Source organism: Juglans microcarpa x Juglans regia, chromosome 5D (genome assembly GCF_004785595.1).
Source record: "Juglans microcarpa x Juglans regia isolate MS1-56 chromosome 5D, Jm3101_v1.0, whole genome shotgun sequence".
In the NCBI taxonomy this organism is placed as follows: Eukaryota; Viridiplantae; Streptophyta; class Magnoliopsida; order Fagales; family Juglandaceae; genus Juglans; species Juglans microcarpa x Juglans regia.
Window position 1 is genome coordinate 34,405,561 of NC_054602.1, and position 23,089 is coordinate 34,428,649.

The window sequence follows — 23,089 nt, forward strand, 5'->3', positions numbered from 1 at the left end:
AAAAGTTGTAATAATTAGTTAGAAAAAATTATATTTGAGTGATATTTAGAAAAAAATAAGATAATATAAGATAAAATGATAATTTTGGGATGGTGATTTTTTCCTAACAAGCCCTTCAACGTATTACAGTTCACTTCATTGTATGAAATTTTTCAGTATGTCTTGATTTATGGTAATAAAACTTTGGTTTCTCATGCCAGGTGTTGATTTCAAGGTGAAATATGTCAACATTGATTTCAAGATAAGATCGAAAAATATATTCGTTCAAAAATTATATCCGTTAGAAAATTATATCAATTGAAATAATATGGACGTTAGAAAATTAATGTGTACTTTTTTAATAATTATAAATATTCCAATTGCAATTAGAATTAAAATAAATGAAAAGTTTAAAATTAATATTTTGATAGAATAGTAATAAATTTTAGAGTTTGTTATTTGATGGTGTTGAGAAGTGACTAGATAAATTTATAAAAATAGATTTCCCAGTTAGAATTTGACCAAAATTTAACTATTTCATTACTGGTGCTCTAAGGTTTCGGTTTGGCCGACAAACTGGAAGGGTAAAATAGGTGAACAAAATAGCCGGTAATCGATTGTAGCCGAAAATTTCTACTCGACCTGAAAAGACTTGGATCAGAATTCGGAATCTTCCGTAATCGTTCTGGAAAAAGGGATCAAAATCGAGTTATTAACCGATTTCCATTTTCGTTTTGTACCCATCTGTCTCTTTCTTTCTCTCTGCTTTTGTTTTCTAGGATTTATCATTTGGGTATTTTGTTTTGGTTTTGAGAAATGAATCCGAGTATCGGGAATGGATCTATTTCAACAACCAGTTCAAACGAAGCTTGGAAAGTCGGCGATGTCGTTCCAAACCAGATCCCAGCGAGGCGGTGTGTTGGTCGTCGATGATGACCCCACATGCCTTGTGGTTTTAGAGAAGATGCTTTGGGCTTGTCATGGGCCTGGGTTGGGCCTTGGACTTGGAAGCCTTCTGATAAGCTTAATTGACTTAGTCTATTCTGTTAACAGTGGGGTTCATGTGTTGCCCGAATCTTGGGATATTTTATTATAGTTTGGGTTATGCGGATAGTGGATTGTTTTCTGTTGGGTTGTTAAGACTAAGTCTTTACGCAGTAGTTGTTATTTGTGGGTTGTTAATTGTTGCTTAATTTCAGTAAGTTAGTGGGTTGTTGGTTATTTGTCAAGTTATTTAAGTTGTTTTTGGAGTCAGCCCCCTCGAAGAGGCTATCTACTTATTTTTTGTTAACCAACCCTTACAAGTGGTATACAGAACTGTTCGATCCATGGTTGAAGGGCACAATACACGCTATTCCCACCTTGCCGACTCCTTGGCTACAGTTTGGCAAACTCAAGAAATTCAACACCAAAATCAAGAGGCCTTGCAACAGGCGGTTGAATGCTTGACAGCACAATTACAACTTGTGGTGACTAATGTGGAGACCTTGGTCCTTCAGCAAGGGAAGCATAAGGAAGACTCTCAATTTGGGTCAACACCTCAAATTGGGAATCCTTTGTTTGATGAGCATGGTGGCATTCAAACACGGGCTATTCTTCTTGACTTTCCCAAGTTCGATGGCGAAGAACCTAATGGTTGGATCTATCGTGCTAATCAATTTTTTACTTATCATCAAACTAACCCTCATTATCAAGTCCTCTTGGCTTCTTTTCACATGAAGGGTAAAGCCCTCACTTGGTTTCAGGATTTGGAGGTTTTGGGTGGGATTACAAGTTGGGACGGTTTCACTTAGTCCTTGCTCACCAGATTTGGTCCTTCCATTTTGGATGATCCATTAGAGGCTCTTAAATGGCTAAGGCAAAATACAACAGTGGAGGCTTACAAATCCCAATTTGAGGTCTTATCTAATCAGCTGAAAGAGTTGGCGAAACCGTACAAGCTCAGCTGTTTTTTAAGCAGCTTACGAGAGGATATTTGGTTCATGGTTCTTATGCTTAATCCCTCTAACCTTACAATGGTTTTGGGTATGGCGAAAATGCAGGAGGAAAATGTCACCGCCTTCAGGCGAGGTTCACGAGTAAGTTTTATTCCCACACACCCATTTAGTAATCCCCAAGCATCAGATACAAGGACGATTGTTCCAGTCCAACGTTTATCCATGTTACAAATGAAGAAAGGGAGGCCGAAAAGCTTATGTTACAATTGTGACGAAAAATGGTGGCCAGGCCACAAATGCAAATCAGCTCGTTTATTTATCATGGAATGTGCTAACTCGGATGAGGAGGAGCCGCAATCAATTCAACAACCAACACTTCTAGAAGGAACCGAATGCCCATCAGGAGGTGATGAGGTGCAGCCGGAACCAACTCCTGAGATTTCCATCCATGCTCTAGCAAGTTTGCCAAGTCCCAAAACCATGCGCATTCTGGGACATGTCAACGGTTGTGTTGTGGTGATTCTTATCGACACCGGAAGCACCTATGATCATGGACCCCTTTGTAAGATAATCCAAGAAATGGGAATTGGCAGCTTAATTCTGGAGCTGGCCATACGTATATTTATATAGAAGAGTTTGTTGCAATATAAAATCTATGAAGATTTGTAGAAAACAGAAATACAAGTTTGAATTCAAATATTTAAAAATACACAAGTAGTTAAGATAAGGATGTGGACTGAGGTTGTTGAGACTTTGAATTATCTGATAACAAAGCATTATCTTCTAATCTCTGTGATGATGAGCTAGAGTTGTTCAATTGATCTTGCAGTAGCTTAACATCCCCCCTCAAGGTAATTGGGAGTTCACGAACCATTAACTTGTTTCCTAGCAGTTGAAACCGAGCACTGGTTAGGGCCTTTGTGAACAAATCAGCTAATTGAGCAGTAGTAGAGATATGTCGAAGAGAGATGTCCTTCCGTGTAACTTTCTCCCTAACAAAGTGATAGTCCACCTCTATATGCTTAGTTCGAGCATGGAAAACTGGATTGGAGGCTAAGGACAGTGCACTGAGATTATCACACCATAGGACTGGAGCAGTAGGTAGTGAGACACGAAGGTCATTGAGTACCATTCGAAGCCAATACAGTTCAGCTGTTGCAAAGGCCATGGATCGATATTCTGACTCGGTGCTTGAACGAGAAACAACAGGCTGCTTCTTGGCAAACCATGATATCAAACAAGGTCCAAGGAAGATAGCATAACCCGTGGTGGAACGCCTGTCATCAATGCTACCAACCCAATCTGAATCACTAAAGGCATTTAACTGAAGAGAACCACGATCATAAACCAGACCATGATGGAGATAGCCTTTAAGATAGCGTAACACTCTTTTGGCAGCAGACCAATGGGCTATAGTTGGCTGGTGCATAAACTGACATAATTGATTCACAGGAAATGAAATGTCAGGGCGTGTGAGTGTGCAGTATTGCACCCACCACTTGTCTGTACTCCGTAGCATCTTGCAATGACTCTCCTTCAAGTTCAGATAATTTAGCACCTGTTGGTAATGGTGTAGCACATGGCTTAACACCAAGCATGCGAGTCTGATGCAGCAAGTCCACAATATACTTGGACTGTGACAAGTGCAGACCAGAGGAAGTATGAATCACTTTGATGCCCAGAAAGTAGTGCAGTGGTCCTAGGTCCTTTAGAGCAAAATCACCCTGTAAAGACTTGATCAAATGCATAATAAAGGAGAGCTTGGAACTTGTGATGATAATATCATCCACATAAACCAAGAGGAAAATGTGAATATCATGGGAATGAGATGTAAAGAGTGAGTGATCAACTTGAGAAGCCACAAAGCCAAGATTAAGTAGGACTTCAGAAAGTTTATGAAACCAAGCACGAGGGGCCTGCTTAAGGCCATAAAGTGCCTTGCGAAGCTTGAAAACTAAGTGAGGGTGAGAAGAATCCCTGAAACCAGTAGGTTGTTCCATAAATACCTATTCTTCCAAGTCTCCGTGTAAAAAGGTATTGGATACATCCAATTGCCTTAATGGCCAGTCAAAGTGGACAGCCAAAGCAAGAATAAGTCGGACAGTAGATGCTTTGACAACAGGACTAAATGTTTCAGCATAATCTAAACCTTCTTGTTGTTGAAATCCTTTAGCCACCTAACGTGCCTTGAACCTCTCAATAGTGCCATTAGTTCTTTGTTTAACCTTAAACACCCACTTATTTTTAATAACATTTTTATCAGTAGGTCGAGGACATAAGACCCAAGTTTTATTATCCAAGAGGGCTTGAAATTCAGCATTCATTGCTTGTATCCATTCTTCAAACTTGGATGCTTGAGCATAAGATGAAGGTTCTGTTGGAATGGTAGAGGAATGCAATGCACACAAGCGATATTTTGTAGAATAGAATGTATGAAAGTCAGGATAAATTTTAGGTTTTGAGTGACCAGTCGTACTTCTAGTCAACATTGGATGAGTTGGAGGATTTATAGGTGCTGGAGTAGGTTGCGGAGAAAGGGCTGTAGTAGAACTAGAGGTTGACAAAGGAGTGGCACAAGGTGAGTTAAAAGGAGGATCAGCATAGGAGGCTAAAGGAGAAATATCTATATGAATTGAAGACTGAGGCATATCAGGTAAAATGGAAGGGTTAGAAATAGGTACCTGAATCTGAGATGAGGAATTTGTAGAAGAACCATCCTTGGCAGCAGACTCAAATACACACGGCTTCAATAGAGATGAAATGCAGGATTTGGCAGGGAACAAAGTTTCATCAAACACCACATGTCGACTAAGATATACACGCTTGGAGAGTGGATCATAACATCTATAGCCCCAAGAATTGGAACTATAGCCAAGAAAAATACATTGTTTAGACCTAAACTGAAGTTTGTGATTGTTATATGGTCGTAACAATGGATAGCATGCACTGCCAAAGGATTTCAGAAATGTATAATCTGGATTCTTTTGTAATAGCACTTGATAAGGTGACTTGAATCCCAAAACTGATGAGGGCATGCGATTGATGAGAAATATAGTTGTGCTAAATGCATCAACCCAAAAAGAAAATGGCATATGAGAGTGGGCCAAAAGACTTAAACCAGTTTCTACAATGTGTCTATGCTTCCTCTCAGCAGTACCATTTTGTTGAGAGGTGTAAGGACATGACACACGATGAAAGATCACATGTTCTGCTAGAAACTGTTTAAATTGATTAGAGAGGAATTCACCACCTCCATCAGTTTGTAGTGCTTTAATTTGAGTAGATAAAAGATTTTCAGCATAGCATTTAAAATTAACAAAGGAAGAGAAAACTTCAGATTTGCGAATAAGAGGAAAAATCCAAGAAAAACTAGAATAGTCATCAATAAAGCTGACATAATAAATACATCCATTCAAAGAAACAATTGGTGAACACTATACATCAGAATGAACTAGTTCCAAGGGACTAGTAGACTGCCTAACAGAATTGGAAAAGGGAAGACACTTGCTTTTAGCAAGTTGACAAGGTTCACACACTAAAGACTTAGGAAAAGTTCCTTTGACAGATAGCTGGAATTGAGACTTGAGCAGTTGAAATATCCTAGGTTCTGGATGGCCAAGACGTGCATGCCAGATGGAGTAGTCACCAGATACACCAATGAAAGCTGTGTACTTCTTAGCCTTATTATTGGAGGAAGGAAATTGGATAGGATATAGCCCATCCCTACTTGGCTCATGTAAAAGAGTCTGCCCCAAGTGATTGTCCTATACAAAATAAGAATCAGAAGTTAGCATAAACCAGCAGTTATTATTAGAACATAATTTTTGTATGGATAACAGATTGATGATAGCATGTGGGCAACGTAAAACATTATTGAGTTTAAGATTAGAGTGAGGTGTAGAAAAAGAAGAATGGCCAGTGTGTGTAATGAGCAAACCCGAGCCATTGCCAACAGCTACTTCATCTCCACCTTGGTAGGGAGAGCTGAGTTGAAGTTGCTTGAGATCACCAGTGATATGGTAATTTGCCCCACTATCAGCAATCCAAGTATTATCCTCAGTAGAAGGAGAGAACTTAGCAGACATAGCAGCCAGTTGGGATGGAAGGTGACGGCCTTGGTAAGAGAAATCCATCCTATGATAGCAATCGAGAGCTGAGTGTCCATTTTTGCCACAAATTTGACAAGGTGCATGAGGAACAACTTTGATGGAGGAGTCTGGTGACTTCTTAGATGTAGAATGAGCAGAGGAATAAGTATTAGACTTCTTGTTATGAGTATACCTCGGCTTAGCACCATTCTTCTGAGTGTAAAGAGCAAAGCCACCTTCTGTAGAGTCCATCTGATGATCAGATGAAATCATTACCTCATAATTAAGCAATTCTGACTGGAAATCATCAAAGCAAAGAGGAGTGGCACGAGTAGCCAAAGTATAAGATGTGACAAAAGGATGAAAGCTAGGATTTAAGCCACTTGTAATGTAGGATATTAAATCATCCTCATCAACAGATTTACCAACAGCAGCAAGCTGATCAGACCAGATTTTAGCCTGATTCAGATACTCAGAGCAGGATTTAGAGCCCTGTTGGAGTGTTTGCAGCTGGCACTTCAAATGAGCAATCTGAGATCAAGATTGAGAAGCAAACCATGAGGATAAATAAGTCCAGACTTGTCGTGAAGAGTCCAAGTCATAAACAGCAGAAAGAAGATCACCAGATAAAGTGGTGATAAACCAACTCAATAAATACTGGTCTTTCTTTGTCCAAAGAATATATGCTGGATTAAGAGCAGTGGTAGGAATACCATGATCATCCAAGCAGTGTTTAGGAGGGCAAGGTTCAGACCCATCCACTATCCTAAGAATATCATTACTTCTAAGGATAGGAAGAAACTGGGATACCCAGTGAAAGTAGTTGGTATTGTCAAGTCTGATTGAAAGCAAGTGAGAAAAATTTGGAGCAGCAAATGTAGAGGATATTAAAGTAGAAGAATTACTAGAGGAGTTGGTAGTAGCAGAGTGCGAAGGGAGGTCCATATTAGGATCGGAAAAAAAAATGGCGATTAGCCTAGAGAAAAACTGATACCATGTAAGATAATCCAAGAAATGGGAATTGGCAGCTTAATTCTGGAGCTGGCCATACGTATATTTATATAGAAGAGTTTGTTACAATATAAAATCTATGAAGATTTTTAGAAAACAGAAATACAAGTTTGAATTCAAATATTTAAAAATACACAAGTAGTTAAGATAAGGATGTGGACTGAGGTTGTTGAGACTTTGAATTATCTGATAACAGAGCATTATCTTCTAATCTCTGTGATGATGAGCTGGAGTTGTTCAATTGATCTTGCAGTAGCTTAACACCCTCAATTCAGAACCGAGCGCATCTGCATTCACAATCAACAGCAGGACTCTTGGTTAGAGTAGCCAATGGAGACACTCTGCTTAGTACGGGCAAATGTGTGGATGTTCAGTTTCACATGCAAGGTAACAATTATCACACAAATTTTTATGTTTTGACTTTGAGTGGATGTGATATTGTGTTAGGAGTTTAATGGCTCAGTACCTTGGGGCCTATTTTATGGGATTTTGTTCAATTGCGTATGGAATTTAATCTCTTAGGTTCTAAGCATGTTTTATAGGGCATTACTCCAATCGAGGTCTCATTGATGGATGGGGCTCAGTTTGGAAAGGCTAGGGCTCAGTTTGGAAAGGCTATAAAGCAAGACAAACGGGGTTTGGTATTACAGCTTCTTCATCCTACGACATTTAGCATTTCTACTTTAGAAACTGACCCTATTCTTACAAAATTGCTTGAACAATTTCAAGAAATTTTTCAAGAACCCACGAGACTCCCACCAAACTGTGACCACAACCACAATATTGTCCTTCATCCTAATTCTAAACCCATTTGTGTTGGTCCATATCGATATCCCTATTTTCAAAATACTGAGATCGAAAAACTTGTTCATGACATGCTTGCCTCAAGTATTATTCATCCTAGCCATAGTCATTTTTCTTCTTCGGTTCTTTTAGTTCATAAACAGGATGGTAGTTGGCGTCTTTGTGTTGATTATCGAGCTTTAAATAAAGAAACTGTTAAGGCATGAACTCCTAGATGAATTGCATAGGTCAACTATTTTCAGCAAGTTGGACTTATGTTCCTGGTATCATCAAATTTGGGTTAATCCCGATAATGTCCGAGAAACAACATTTCATACTCATGAAGGCCATTACAAATTTCTCGTAATGCCCTTTGACCTTAGAAATGCACCAGCTACTTTTCAATATCTCATTAATCATATTTCTAAACCATTATTGCGGAAATTCATCTTAGTTTTCTTTGATAATATTCTTATTTATAGCACCACCCTTAAAGAGCATAGACATCATTTGACCGCGGTGTTGGAAATTTTACAACACCACCATCCTTTTGCAAAAAAAATCAAAGTGTGCTTTTAGGTGTCATGAGATTGAATATCTTGGTCATTTAATATCAAGTAATGGAGTCCAAGCTCACCCTAAAAAAATTGCATCAATGCTAAACTGGCCTTTTCCTTCAACCCTTAAATCCTTAAGGGGTTTCTTAGGTCTTACAGTGTATTATTGCAAATTCATAAAGGGATATGGGTCTATTGCTGCTCCTTTGACTTCTCTACTTCGAAAAAATTCATTTGAATGGAATCTTGCTGCCAAAAAAGCCTTCACTGCCCTTAAAGAAGCTGTGACCAATTCCCTTGTTTTAATTCTTCTTGACTTCACTAACTCATTTACTATTCAACGTGATGCTTCTAGTTGTGGTGTAGGTGTTGTATTAATGCAACAGAACAGACTCATTGCCTTTATAAGCCAAGCAATTCATGGAAAGGCGTTGCACCTCTTCACGTATGAAAAGGAATTAATGGCTTTAGTGTTGGCAATAAAGAAATGGCGTTCTTATGTTTTGGGGCAGACTTTTAAAGTGCAGACAGGCCATCAAAGCCTCAAGTACCTACTTGAACAAAAGGTTGGAACACCAATGCAACAGAAATGACTTACTAAACTGTTGGGATTTGATTTTGTGGTTGAATACAGGATGGGAAAGATAATCTGGTAGCAGATGTTTTATCCTGGAAATTTGAAGATGCACCAGCCCAGTTGGTTGCAATGTCCTTTTCTTCTCCTAGTTGGATTTCATATCTGCGTATATCCTATTATGAGGATCCTAAAATACAGAAACTAATCTCTGATTTTGCAATTAAACTCCTGGATGAGTCTAAATTTCACATGAAAGATGGTCTGTTGTTTTACAGGGGTAGGCTGTATATTAGTGATTCTGCTATTATAAAAAATCAGCTACTCAATCTAGCTCATGGAAGTCCTCAAGCAGGCCACTCGGGACTTCATAAAACTCTTCATCGAGCTCGAGTCAATTATTACTTGAAGGGTATGAAAGAAGATGTCAATAAATTCATTAAGGAGTGTGAAGTGTGCCAGCGCAATAAAACTGAAAAATATTCACCCAACGGGACTCCTCCAACTGTTGCCTATTCCTACTAAAGTATTAGATATTTCCTTACACTTTAATGAAGGGCCGCCTCTTTCTAACAAATTCAATGTGATTTTGGTTGGAGTGGATAGGCTTAGTAAGCATGCGCATTTCCTTCAAGTGACGCACCCTTACTCAGCTTCTAAAATTGCGCAGATTTACTCAGCTTCTAAAATTGCACAGATTTTTATTGCCAACATTTTTAAATTACATGGCATGCCTAGTTCTATTATCAGTGATAGGGATCTAGTGTTCACTAGCCTATTTCGGAAAGAATTGTTCAAGTTGCATGGGATTGAGCTCAAATTTTCTTCAGCTTATCATCCACAAACGAATGGTCAAACAGAAATCGTTAAGAAGTGTGTGGAGCAGTATTTACATTGTTTTTTAGGTGATAAACCAAAAGATTGGTCTCGGTGGTTGCCTATTGTCAAGTGGTGGTATAATACAAACATTCATACGTCCACAAAAATAACACCATTTAAGGCAGTTTACGAATACCCACCTCCACCTTTGTTGGCGCATTCACTGGGAACAGCTACAGTTTAGTCGGTGGAGGACACATTAAGGAGTCGGGATGGGATTTTGCGCCTTTTACGAGGGAACCTACAAGTGGCATAAGAATGGATGAAGCGTTTTGCTGATTTAAAACGAACATAAAGGAATTTCAAAATAGGTGACTGGGTCTGCCTACGTCTCCAACCGTACAAGCAACATTCGGTCGTGCAGCATAAGAATCTGAAGTTTTCACCCAGATTTTACTGTCCTTATCAGATCGTGGAGCGAATTGGTAGTGTTGCTTACCGATTGGATCTTCCCTCCACCTCCCTCCTTCATCCCGTGTTTCATGTATCGTGTTTAAAGAGGAAGTTGGGTGCTCAGAACGTGTTGGTGACTAACATTCCTCCGTTGGCTGTTGATGGTGGACCACAAGCTGAGCTTGAGAAAATTTTGCAGCGCCGCTTGAAGAAGAAGAAAGACAAGCCGTGAGTGAACTGCTTGTCAAGTGGAAGGGGCTAGGGCTCGAAGACACCTCTTGGGTTGAATTTCAGCAACTATAAAAAGACTTCCTTGACCTTGAGTGCAAGATCTTCTAATGGGGGAAGGATTGTCATGGGCCTGGGTTGGGCCTTAGATTTGGAAGCCTTCTGATAAGTTTAATTGACTTAGTCTATTCTATTAACAGTGGAGTTCATGTGGTGCCCAAGTCTTGGGGTATTTAATTATAGTTTGGGTTATGCGGATAGTGGATTATTTTCCGTTGGGTTGTTAAGACTGAGTCTTTACACAGTAGTTGTTATTTGTGGGTTGTTAATTGTTGCTTAATTTAAGTAAGTTAGTGGGTTGTTGGTTGTTTGTCAGGTTATTTAAGTTGTTGTTATTAATGAAAATCTATTCAGAATTTTACCCAATACTCGTATTAGGAGGACTCAACCCTCTCGAAGAGGCTATCTACTTATTTTTTGTTAACCAGCCCCTTACAGGGCTTGTCTTTATGAATGTTTTATTCTTTAATTTCACTTTCTCATTCTTTAATTATTTTTCTCTGTCTCTCATCATGCTTTTGTTTCCTAGCATTTCGCCATTTATTTTTTTGTTAAGAAGACGATTTTGGTTTGTGTTTGGCTAATATATATATATATATATATATATATATATTGCACAATAATTAAATTATGCAAGCACAAAATAAACAGGCGGTTAAACCGGCCATATGCATGTATGAATATGCAAAATTAGTTGTAATAAACATATAAGTTTTATTAAAATTAACAAGCTTAAAGTAATTACAGGTGCAAGGTAGTACAGATTTGCACTTACAGAAATCAGGATAAATAAGGAGACTCAAGATTAGGGAGAGATGATAAGAAGGTTTCTCTTGAATGTGAGTTCTCCCTTAGCTCAAGGTAAGGTTCTCCTTTTATAACATAAATAGTTCCTATTTACAATCATTAAAGTAAAATAGTAAATCAATCCGTGAGTGAACAGTAGGAACTGTTTAAGCACGGGGCTCAGAGTGTCATTATTGTGTCTTTCCAGCTGTCTTTGTGGGCGGCTGCTTTTGACATAAGATGACAAAATAACATTCGGTCGTCTGGTTATCTTCCAGCTGTCTTTTGAGGCGGCTGCTTTGGATAGTAGGTGACGATTATCTCAAAGTAAACTTTGGTTAGTCTTCTTTGAACTTAAGTAGTAGTCAATCATATTCCAGCTTTGGAATGCCTTCTAAATTATGACCAAATATGTTACTGTATGAAGCCTCTGATGATGCTTCTAAATTCTCATCATCTTCAGAATTATCGCTCGTAGACTTAGACAGTTGCTGCTCAAGCAATTTTATTAAATCTTTTTTGCCAAGTCTGTTTAGGATATTATCTTTGGCAGACTTAGAAGATTTCTTTGAGCATGAGCTGATGGTTTTTCCTCTTGCTGAAGCAGTTGGTAAACTAGGGACCTGAATCATTAAAGGGTATTCAGGAACAGGTGTGCCAGATTTGATTGCTGGAAATTCCTTCTTGTCTTGCAAATCAGGGGCGACTTGAAGGAAATCTTTAATCATTTGGTTGATTACTTTTTCAGTATATCCAAACTTATCCCACCACTTTGTGAAGTAGGCTCGGTCAATTATATTGACATTTTTCTCATAAGTCCATTTAAAGATCCACGGTAGTTTGTAGTTCTTGCAAAAATAGAGCTCATAAGGAAACATCATTGAATGCCGGTTTAATTTTGTACCAGCAACTTGTTAGTAGAATGTAAAAGCTCTGGCGAGCTGCTCAGGAAGATTGTCTGGAATTAATCCAAATTGGTCCCACCATTGGAGAAACCAATAAGGGAAAGTTCCTTTGAATCTCGTATCAAAATTGATGAACCATGAATGGCTATATCAGGTACCTGAAAGAACATGAAACGTCTCCAGGCAGTTATATAATTAAAGTAATTATAACTCAGTACAGAGTCTGAGAGTCTTTTAGGAGTCCATGGGTTTGTTCCCCATTCGGCCTTTGTCATGACTCGGAGGATATAAACACTGTGGTAGATTAATTTGGTAGAATCATTATTATCATAAATGAGTTTTATGACAAGAGAGTTGGTGAGAATCAAAATACTGGAATAATACTGAAAATTTTTGGAGGAATCTTCAGGTATCCAGTGGAAATTGGGGGAAAATAGGAAGAAACTATTTTGAACGGATCTGTTAAATTAGAATGGTTAGGTTCTATATGAAATAGATGGGTAATAAATGGCTTCTTCATATATTCAGATTTTCCTTTTGGGAGGAAAAACTGATTAATTAAAGCAGGTATTTTTTATGCCACTGCTTTCGCATATGGATCAAAAGATGTAGAAACCGTAGACTCAAAGGTCGCCGGTTGTACAATTTTACCAAGAGGTGTAAACCTATTGGCAATATTCAGTGTTGTTGATGAGGCACTGGGCACAGTGGTGGATCCAGACTCATTCTTGATGAGTTTTATACTGGGTATTAGAGGTGGGGGGTTCGCTCTCTGTTTTTCTTTTGCTTTCTTCTTGCTCACGCTCATGGTTGGGTGTCTGCAAGAACTCTCTGGTAAGAAAATCAGGGATAGAATTATCAATACCTTTGATGTATTCAATATCAAAATAAAAAACACTTAAAATACCTTGTCATCGTGCAAAAATATATTTTGATGCAATGTTTTCAACATCTTGTTACAAAACAAATTTAGCACTCATACAATCAATTCGAAGTAAAAACTTCTTATTTAACAAATCAGATTGAAATTTAGAAATACATAGTACTATGGATAAAATTTCTTTTTTAATAGTACTATATTTTTCTTGTGCAGGATTCCAGGTTCCAGAATGGAAGCGAACAATTTGTTCAGGACAACCTGGTAAAACAGATTGTTTCAGAATGCCACCATAACCAATGTTTGAGGCATCTGTTTCAACAATTTTAAAAGAATCAGAAGTGGGGTACCAAGGCACGGAAGGGTTTTAACGTGTGCTTTGATTTTTCTCACTATGTTTGTATGAATTTCTGTCCAATGAGGAGGATGGGAACGAAGTCGTTTGAACAAAGGACGATATTGTTTCCTCATATCCTTGTAGAAATCAGTAACATAATTGAAAGATCCTAAGAACCTCTGCAATTGATTTTTGTCAAGAATAATATCAGGAAATTTGTCGGCAAAATCAATGGCTCTTTGGATGGGCCTGATTTTCCCTTCAGAGATATCATAATTAAGGAATCTGATCTTGGTTTGAAACAGTTTGATTTTCTTTGCTGAAACGACAAGACCATTGATTTTAATGATGTCTAGAAACGAGTTCAAATGTTTCCAGTGTTCATCAATAGATTTGAAAAAAACAAGGACATCATCTATATAGACGATGGTAAAAGCAGAGAACAAGTTAAAAACATCGTTCATGATATGTTGGAACTCACTAGGGGCATTTTTTAAACTGAATGACATCACATTCCATTCGAAATGACCAAAGGGGATAACAAAACAAATGCTGTCTTATACCGGTCTGACTCAGCTATCTGGATTTGCCAAAAATCAGATTTAAGGTCAAATTTGGAAAAGACCACAGCATCACTCAACCTATGAATTAAGTCATTTTTGTTGGGAATAGGGTACCTAATCTACTGCAAGACTTTATTCAAGGGTTTGTAATTAATGACTAGACGAGAGGTACCTCTTTCTAGTTCAACATTTTTCCTGACATAAAAAGCTGGCCAAGACCAAGGGACTTGCTATCTCTAATTATGCCTTTATCTTTAAGGTCTGCAATTTCCTTTTTGTAGAATTTTAAAGTCTGACTATTCATCTGAATGGGTCTGGCTTTAGTGGAAATAGTACTTTTATCAAAATTTTTGATATAGAGAAGAAAAACGATGTGTTTCTTCCTATGCCAAAAAGCATTTGGTAAATCAGAACAAACATAAAAAACAAGACGCTTGTTAAAATCATCAATTTTTGAAATTAAAATTGGCGAAAATAATTGTTTAGAAATCTTTTTATATCTGATTTCCTGTTGAAAGAAATTCAAATGTTTTTTTTTTTCAAAGAGCAAAGATTTCAAACCTTTATCTTGATCAATCTCTTGACGAGATGCAAATTTGAATTTGACATTTTGATCAAAATGGTCGGTATTAATACCGTCTTTTTCAGTCAAAAAAGGATATAAAGCAGAAATAAATGGAATGTCTAAAATCACTTTGTCAGACATGTTTCTGACTAAAACAGAAGAGATTTTAAAGCAAACATTATTTTGACAAACATGAGCATTGTTAAGCTCATATGTGATTTTCATCTGAGACCCATTTGCAGAAAATAATTTCTCAGAGGATTTTTCAAAATATTTGCTAGGATTGAGTCATTCCTGAATACAATTCAGGTCTGATCCGGAATCAATCATAACAACAACAAAAAATTGAAAATCATGGGCAACCACAATGGTGACCCTAGAAAACCATTTTGGAAGAATGGTATGATGGATCAAACAAATCTGATTATCAGCAGCTAACTCATGTTGGCTTGAACCAGAATCATTTGTTTGCTCATTGTCGGAAGGAATATCCTGATCAAGTTGTTTATCAATTTTTAACACTAAAAATTCTTATTTTAAAATCTCATTTTCAGACTTAAGGTTGTTAACCTCATATCTGAGTTCAACGATTTTTTTCTTAACAAAATTAATTTCGTGTTGTAAATCATTTGTAGAAATTTTCTTGGATTTTTTCTTTTGAAATCTCTCCAAGGTTTCTTGAAAACTAATTATTTGTTTAGAAGACTCTGGTTCTTAGCGAGCCATAGTCTTTCTTAACTTAAGAAGATATTCTTCCTTAAGCTCAGGATTTGTTATTTGAGAATCAAGATTAGCAATAGATTTTCTTGTTCTTCAGACTTAGACAAGACAAGAATTGTCTTACCCTTTGTCTGGCAACAAGTATCATTACAATTGCAACCTAGCTTAGGACCAGTAGAATCTGGAGATTCAGTTTCTGAGTGATATTCTGAATCACTAGAACTGAACTCAAGGATATCAGATGATGAAGACGAAGTTATTTCTAGGAGTTGAAATAGTTCTTCTTTATTATTGTTATCAATATTCAACTGATTAAGTTTCTTTTTTATTTTTTTGTCTTTTTTGACTTTCTGGGGGCATTTGTCAGCAAAATGTCCTGGATTGCCACAAATAAAACATTTTCCTTGAGAAAAATCCTTAGATTTTTTTTTCTTAGAAAATGGCTTAGAAAATAGTTTTTTATAAGTTTTCTTATAAAATTCCTCACGGGGTTTTCTCCTGATACCACCATGAGGTTTAAAAAACTTGTGCTTCCTTTTAGAGGAAGCTATAGCAGGAAGTCCAAGTTGTTCACAAAATGTTCTCATTTCATATTTGGTTTTCTTGCTATTTCTCATCTGCTCACGAAGCATTCTTTGATCATTACACATACTAATACCAAATTTCTTAATTACAGTACAGATATCACCATAAGTGTATGCATCGTAATTTAGAAACCCAGCAATAGTAAGTTCATCCTTCACTTTGTAAGCGAACAAGCGAGGTAATCCATCAATGAATTTTTCTTTCCAGTAAGGCTTCTGACTATCATCCCAGAGCATTACTTTGGAAATAAAAACATCTTGATACCATCTATAATCAGACATCTGATGACATCTAAGATTATTTAACTGGTCGCTGATGCGGCTAGTTATATCAGATGGTATGCTAATAAAATGCTTTAAAATTGTATAAATCAAAGTATTAACTCCATCAGATTGGGCAGATCCAATGGATTCATAAAAAAATAGGTAACCCTTCATCATTACACTTGACAGCGTTCTGAATGGTTTCCTTAGCATCTCTGGTTAGGTGTTTATCCCACCAGTTTCTTAAAACACCGAAAAATCCTTGTGTTAAAATCTTAACAATATCAGGTTGTCTGATATTGTTGTTCACATAAGCATTTGCTACAAGAGACATTTTACTCATGGTATTCATGATCTTTTGTTCCGAGAAACCATCAATATTCCATTCGTAAACCTTGTCAGCAGAGTAAGAAGATTGGTTTTGAAAAACTTTTTCTTCAAACTGTAAATCAGGAAGAGTAGGCCTGGAATACCAATTCTTCGTTAGGCTCATTGGTTTGGGTTCTTTTGAAGAAAATCTGGCTATTTCAGGTTTTAAAATAATATCTTGAAAATTCTTTTCGAGTAAATCAAGATCCTTTTCTTCAAAAGAGTGATCGTTAGAAGACTCATCTGTAGTTTCAACAAGAACTTTTTCTTCTATTTCTTTGTTAGACAAAGCACTAGTAGAAGGCTGTTCTTTCTTCAGATCATTTAACATTTGATCAATCTTATCAAGAGTCTTTGCCTGTGGGTTTTTTAAATCAATTTTGGTAAGATGATCAAATGTTTTTCAACTGTTTTCTTTGGTTGATCTTTAGTCAAAACGAAAGGAATATGATCAGGTTTTTCAACCTTTTCTTCAATCCGATCTAACTGTTGTCCAATCGTATGAAAGGGCAAGATTCACAAAGTTATTCTAAGAAATAACTTTTTTTGTTTCTTTAAGAATCTTATCTTTCTCAAGATCTCTAGAAACAGTTTCCGAGATTTTGAAAGGTGATGAGAACAGTCTCTAAAGGTGGATGGCTAGATTGAACAACCATCTTTCCTTCTTCCTTGACAAAATCAGTTTTAACAACATTTAAAGTATTGTTAGAAATATAAATATTTTCAACAAAATCGAAGAAAAAAATATGCTTTTGTTGCTTATTCATTTCTTCTTTCCATTTCAATTTAACACGTTTTTTTTTTTCAGAATACTTTGTGTGATAAGCTTTTCGCCTAGCACTGTTTTTTGAAAGTTTGTATTCTTCAAAAAGATAAACAAAATCAAACACAAATGGTTTATTCAACACAGTTAAACTGTGATGAACTTGTGGTGCAACAGGAGCTACCATATCTGAAGCTGTAGGTGATAAAGATGAGTCATCTTCTTTATCGGCTTCATTTTGAAAATGCTGATTTTTAGAGGATTCAGCATCTTGTGCAGAATAAAAAGTAGAAGTAAATTGAGAGGACGTAGAAAGTCCTTTCAGTTTTAAAACAGGATTAACAGATTGGGTTGTTTTAATAAAATCTTCCAGAAATTGTTTGAGATTTTGATCTCTTCTTACTAGAATTCCTTCATTCTTTCATTTGTTCTGTTGTTTTTTTTTTTTTTTTTTTTTTTTTTGTGTGGAAATGGAAATTTCTAGGAGAAAGAGGAAGACAGTATCTAAAATTTTCAACTGCAATTAGATTGTTATTATTGATCATGCCAAGCACATCTAATTTGGTTTAACAGCAGTAGAAATTTCTCTTGTTTTTGAGTTATTTGCCTTGTTCAGAGATCGGGATGACTTTCTATTATTCAATTTGTGCATTTAGGTATCTGTATTATTGCTTTCTAGGAAATCGTTAGCCTTTCCAAACTTGCAGTTGGATGTTGTACGAATAGCCGAATAGGTATCTTTTAAAAATAAGAAAAGGTCAGGAAACCGATCAAGTTCGGAATTAGTTTCAAAACAAAAATTCAGTTAAAAATACCGATTGGAAGTGATTATATTCGAACCATTTCATTCAAACCATTTCATTATTCACAAATTTTTGAACCGGTCTTATTCTTTATTATATCTACAAAAACATTATTTAAAAGTCTGAAAATTTATACATTAGATAATTTATTGATATATCAATTAATATAACAATATTTTTATTTTTATTTTTTAAAACTAATCAAACAATAAGAAAACCGTTCCGCAAATTTTCTAAAAAATTTAAGAAAATGATAAGATTACTACCCTCCTACTATTCATTTACTACTCTTTTTGTATTTGATTTTTATTTTATTTTTTATTTTACTTAATAGTTAAGTAAGTGACTATTAGTAAAATTATATATTTTTTTAATTTTTTCTTAATGATTAAAAATGTTAAAAAAATACTTAAAATAAAATAATAAAAAATAAATACATTATAAGTAGTAAATGTATAATAACCCTATCACTACCCATTTAAAAATTCATTGAATTATGACTCAAACTTTAAGTTGAGGGAGCGTCTTCCTGAATAGTTTTCAGTGAGTAGAATGCTTACTATAATCACGCTTATGGATATCTTGTCTTCACTTGTGCTGTATGGTCATTTTATACCCCGTCCTTACCCTCTCACCCTAAACTCCATTCGCTTACCCTTGCTGCAGAGGAATATGGATTTAAAAGCCCACCGGTCGTTCCTCCACAAATCAGAACAGCCCTTCCAAAATGCATATCAAAGATCTGATATTTCCAACGATCAAAGCCAACAAACATCATATTTGATCAAAAATCCTAGCTTTTTGTAGACCCATGGCAATATTGTATTCTTACCCACAATACAATATTCTATTGTTCAATTCAAAGACCCACAACATTATTTTAGCTAAATAAAAAGAGTAGGAGGGGCAACCGGCTTCCCTAGCTGTATGCAATGTGAAAAATACAACCCCAGGACAAATTTTCCATAGTTGCATCACCTTTGTCTTGAAGTAAATAAAACTTTACTTCCACTCCACTTCAATAACAGTCGCCTAAAAAATAAAGAATGTCTTTCAACAAAAGTTAAGTGCTTTCCAAGTAACAACGCCTAGGCCCAAGTCAAATGATGATGAAACGATGTAAGTAAAGCCGTCAGACCTTCCGTCTACATCAACGTGAAATCGAAGCTGGAACTACCCAGAATGACTAACACGAATAGAATCAAATCCTTCCTTCAGGTAAAAGGGTAAGAGACTCTTTTAAGAATTGGTGAGAAGCACCTCTCTGGATGGATTACTACGTTTCAGTGGATTGATTGAGACTTGTCCTCAATCATTACCATTTTGGTGGTTTTTTTTCTAACAAGAGATCTGTTTAATGAATCTCCTTGTAAACCTCTGTAAATTCTACTCAATCTGCTGTGATGTAATAAGGATAGCTGCAGAATGTAATGGATTGATTGCGGAAGAATTAATAAACAGAGGGAAAGTGTTTGATAAAAAGTCTCATAGACTCATATGCATTGATAAGGAAAACTTAAGAGGGTTTCCAACCTCCATACACAAATCAAATCTTCACAAGGATTCCAGAATATTTTCCAACAACCACCCCCTTCCCTGTACATATACTAGAAGACACCTCCTAATTCAACAACTAACCAGCAAAATGCCATGGCCACTGATCTAGACCCATGGACCACTAACAACTTTAACAATCAATTAAAATAAAACATAACACTGGGTTGGAGGCCCATCAAACCCGATCCAATGTAATTGGGTTCATAACAATTTCCCCCCTTTAAAGAACCTTGTCCTCAAGGTTGAAATTTTGATTCTCAAATTGCCTTGCCCCAACTTCTATGGTACTCACTTCCGTCTGATGTGTATATCCTTGAAGTAGGATGAGAGTGTGGTATATAACATTACTCTTGAAGGAAAATTCTATACACCATACTACCATCTCACTTTTATCCTATTAACTATGATATGGCACATTTATCACCATTAAATGATAATTTATTGCATGATTCTTTATCATCTAATGGTGATCAATATGCCACATACCACTTAATATGATCAAAATAGGATGAGAGTGTGGTGTATAGCATTACTCATCCTTGAAATGGTGGAACTAGGACATGTCTGTTTTGCTCTTGAGGCAATGTAAGTGCTGAAACCAAGAGGTGATACTGATAAGGTCTTATTCAAATGGATTTTCAAGGAATATAATAGGGTCTCGGCCACAATGGGCTGGTGCAGATTTGCTAGAGCATCCCCCAATGCACTGAGTAGAGCTAAAGAAACTTTATCAAAATAGATCCTGAATTTTGAAAAGCAATTATGCCTCTCCTTCATGCTCCACCACAATAACATTGTCTCAAAAGAGATGCCATCAATCTTTTCAAATATATGAAACATATCAGATGTGTACACTAGCTCCTTGGACATGACCATAGATACCTGGATCTCAAAAGCAGTGTCTCGAACCTGATCATTAATTGGACCATAATACGTCAATGGCCGATCCAGTAGCTGTGGTACTCAGCATTCCAAAATCAGCTATAGCAATACCAGGCATAGTGGCAAAACTGAAACCAACATCGGTGCTAACAGCAATTGAAAAGATAGGAATATTGATAGATTTGTAACCCACTGCAAGGCCAAAAATGGCCTTAATAGAAACTCTAGTCGGGTAGGAATCAACAACATCCTTCACTCGATTGTATGCATTGCTAGAGTGGCACTAAGTTACAACTCCAATAATAAGTCTAGCCCAACTACCAACACCTACGCACCAGAAGAGTTCCCAATTTTTTACATCTCGTTCAATACCACCATAGCAAGGCTTAAAAAATTTAATGGCAATGTAAAGAAACGAAAGACCACTTGCAACAAGGAGAGAACCCCACTTATTGTGTTCTGCAACAAGCCAAGACTCAAAGGTTGAAAGTAGAAGAGATGTGGAAAATGCTGTGATACCAAGAGACACAACATACTACAAAAGAGGCACAGTTCGCCCATCCTCCATTTGTACGTTAAAAGAGAACATAAGGCAACCTATTGGAGAATCCCATACATTCTTTGATAGACCTCGTCCTCTTGACTGAACATCGGCAACACAAACCGTACCAATTGGAAGCTCACAAAAATTGCGAGAAACAACATCGTGCGTAGAAGGCAACCCCGGAGACCAAATGAGGAATCTGCCAAACTGATTAGTCGAAAGAAAATTCATGAAGGAATCGATGCTAAAAGAGTATTCGTCTTCTTTCAATGGTCTCTCCAACTCCGATTGCAAATGTATTGAAACCTCGCCATTGTCAAGCAACTTCAGAGCGTTAGTACTTTTTATAGATTTAGTGATCTCATTTTCGGCCGTCGACTTTCCACCTAGAATTAGCGTATGAGATGAATTGAAATCCATAGCGGGATTCATATAGATCAAATTGAGAGAGGTAGAGTCACCGGCCTTGAGCATCAGTTGAGCACCGAGCACTGAATCGGTCTCCAGCAGAGAATGAGAAGGAGCTTCCTCCATGTATTGTTGCACCACGGCTGAGGAACTACCTTCCCTTGAAGATCCAATCCAGAGAATCAACTCGAGCTGCCTTCCGTTGAAGATGAGGCGCTCCTGGTTGGGTGAGCTACCTTGCAGGTCTTGGCCCTCAGCCTGCACATGGGCGATGGTGCTGATTTGGAGGTCATGGAACTGGTTTGGATGGGATTGGATCAATGTAATAGTCTCCCGTGAGGTTAGAGATGGGAGAATGCTGTAGGGAATTTTCCTCTCACCAGGAAAATGCTCCAGCCACATGCTTTTAGAGTGTCCCGATAGATTAATGGGTAAAACATGTGGAAAGAAGTTAAGAGATTGGAGAATATATGTTTGTTTCATGAGAAAGTGTAGGAAAAGAGATGACTCTGCGCTTCCCTCACAGGCCCAAAAATTGGTTGAGGAAACAAAAAACGGAGACAACGGAAATAAATTCTGCCTAGGTCAATCTCCCACCTGGTGTTGCCATTCATCCCAAATGCTGGCTCTCCTCCTTTAACAACCATAACGTGGTTTTTGTTAAGTGCGACCATTGAAGGGGAATAGAGATCTGAAAGTAAAAGTGAAAGCGAAATTAATTTTGGATTTCTGAGAGCAGAGGGAAGAGGGATTTCTTTGGGAACTACTTCCCTGGGCACTGCTATTATCTCTTCCACCTCTACTGTATTTATTTTTCCTTTCTCCATGATTTCATCATCCTTCGCACCATTTTCCTCATGCCATGCGGATTTTTGTGTTTCTTCGATTGAATTCGTAACTGACTTTTCTACTCCCTCCTCTAAATTTTTTTAGCCAAATTCTTCCCTCCTCATATCCAGAAGAAGATGACCAGTTCTCAATATTTTTGTCTGTTAACTCAATCTCATCTTCCAGAAGAACATCTCCATCCTTCAATATTTGTTGGTCCAATGGATAGATATGTCTTCCATGTGCGTATTCAATGTTCAGCTTCACATAATAAATTGTAAAGGAAGGTTCAACTAAGATTTTTAAATTTTTTCCATTTGAAAATTTCACTGTAAGGACCATTTCTCCAGGATCTCTATACAATTCATCATAGAGTGCACAGTGATAATTTTGAAAACATACTTGAAGTTCTGCATTACTCAACTCCATGGCAAGATCGTGGGTTCTAGATACCACTTGTAATGAATCTCCTTGTAAACCTCTGTAAATTCTACTCAACCTGCTGTGATGTAAAAAGGATAGCTGCGGAATGTAATGTATTGATTGCAGAAGAATTAATAAACACAGCGAAAGTGTTTGATAAAGAGTCTCATAGACTCATATGCATTGATAAGGAAAACTTCGAGGGCTTCCAACCTCCATACACAAATCAAATCTTCACAAAGGTTCCAGAATATTTTCCAGATCCCCAACAACCATCCACTTCCTTGTACATATACTAGAAGACGCCTCCTAATTCGACAACTACCAGCAAAAGGCCATGGGCCACTGATCTAGACCCGTGGACCACTAACAACTTTAACAATCAATTAAAATAAAACATACCACTGGGTTGGAGGCCCATC

General features: G+C 37.0%; 1 protein-coding gene across 1 annotated transcript; it reads right to left on the reverse strand.

Moving 5' to 3' along the window:
• Positions 1-20,123: 20,123 nt before the first annotated feature.
• LOC121265324 (biotin--protein ligase 1, chloroplastic-like) lies at positions 20,124-23,080 on the reverse strand. Its single transcript, XM_041168909.1, has one exon. It carries the CDS (start codon positions 21,897-21,899, stop codon positions 21,000-21,002), a length of 900 nt encoding a protein of 299 aa, XP_041024843.1. The 5' UTR covers positions 21,900-23,080; the 3' UTR covers positions 20,124-20,999.
• Positions 23,081-23,089: the final 9 nt, after the last annotated feature.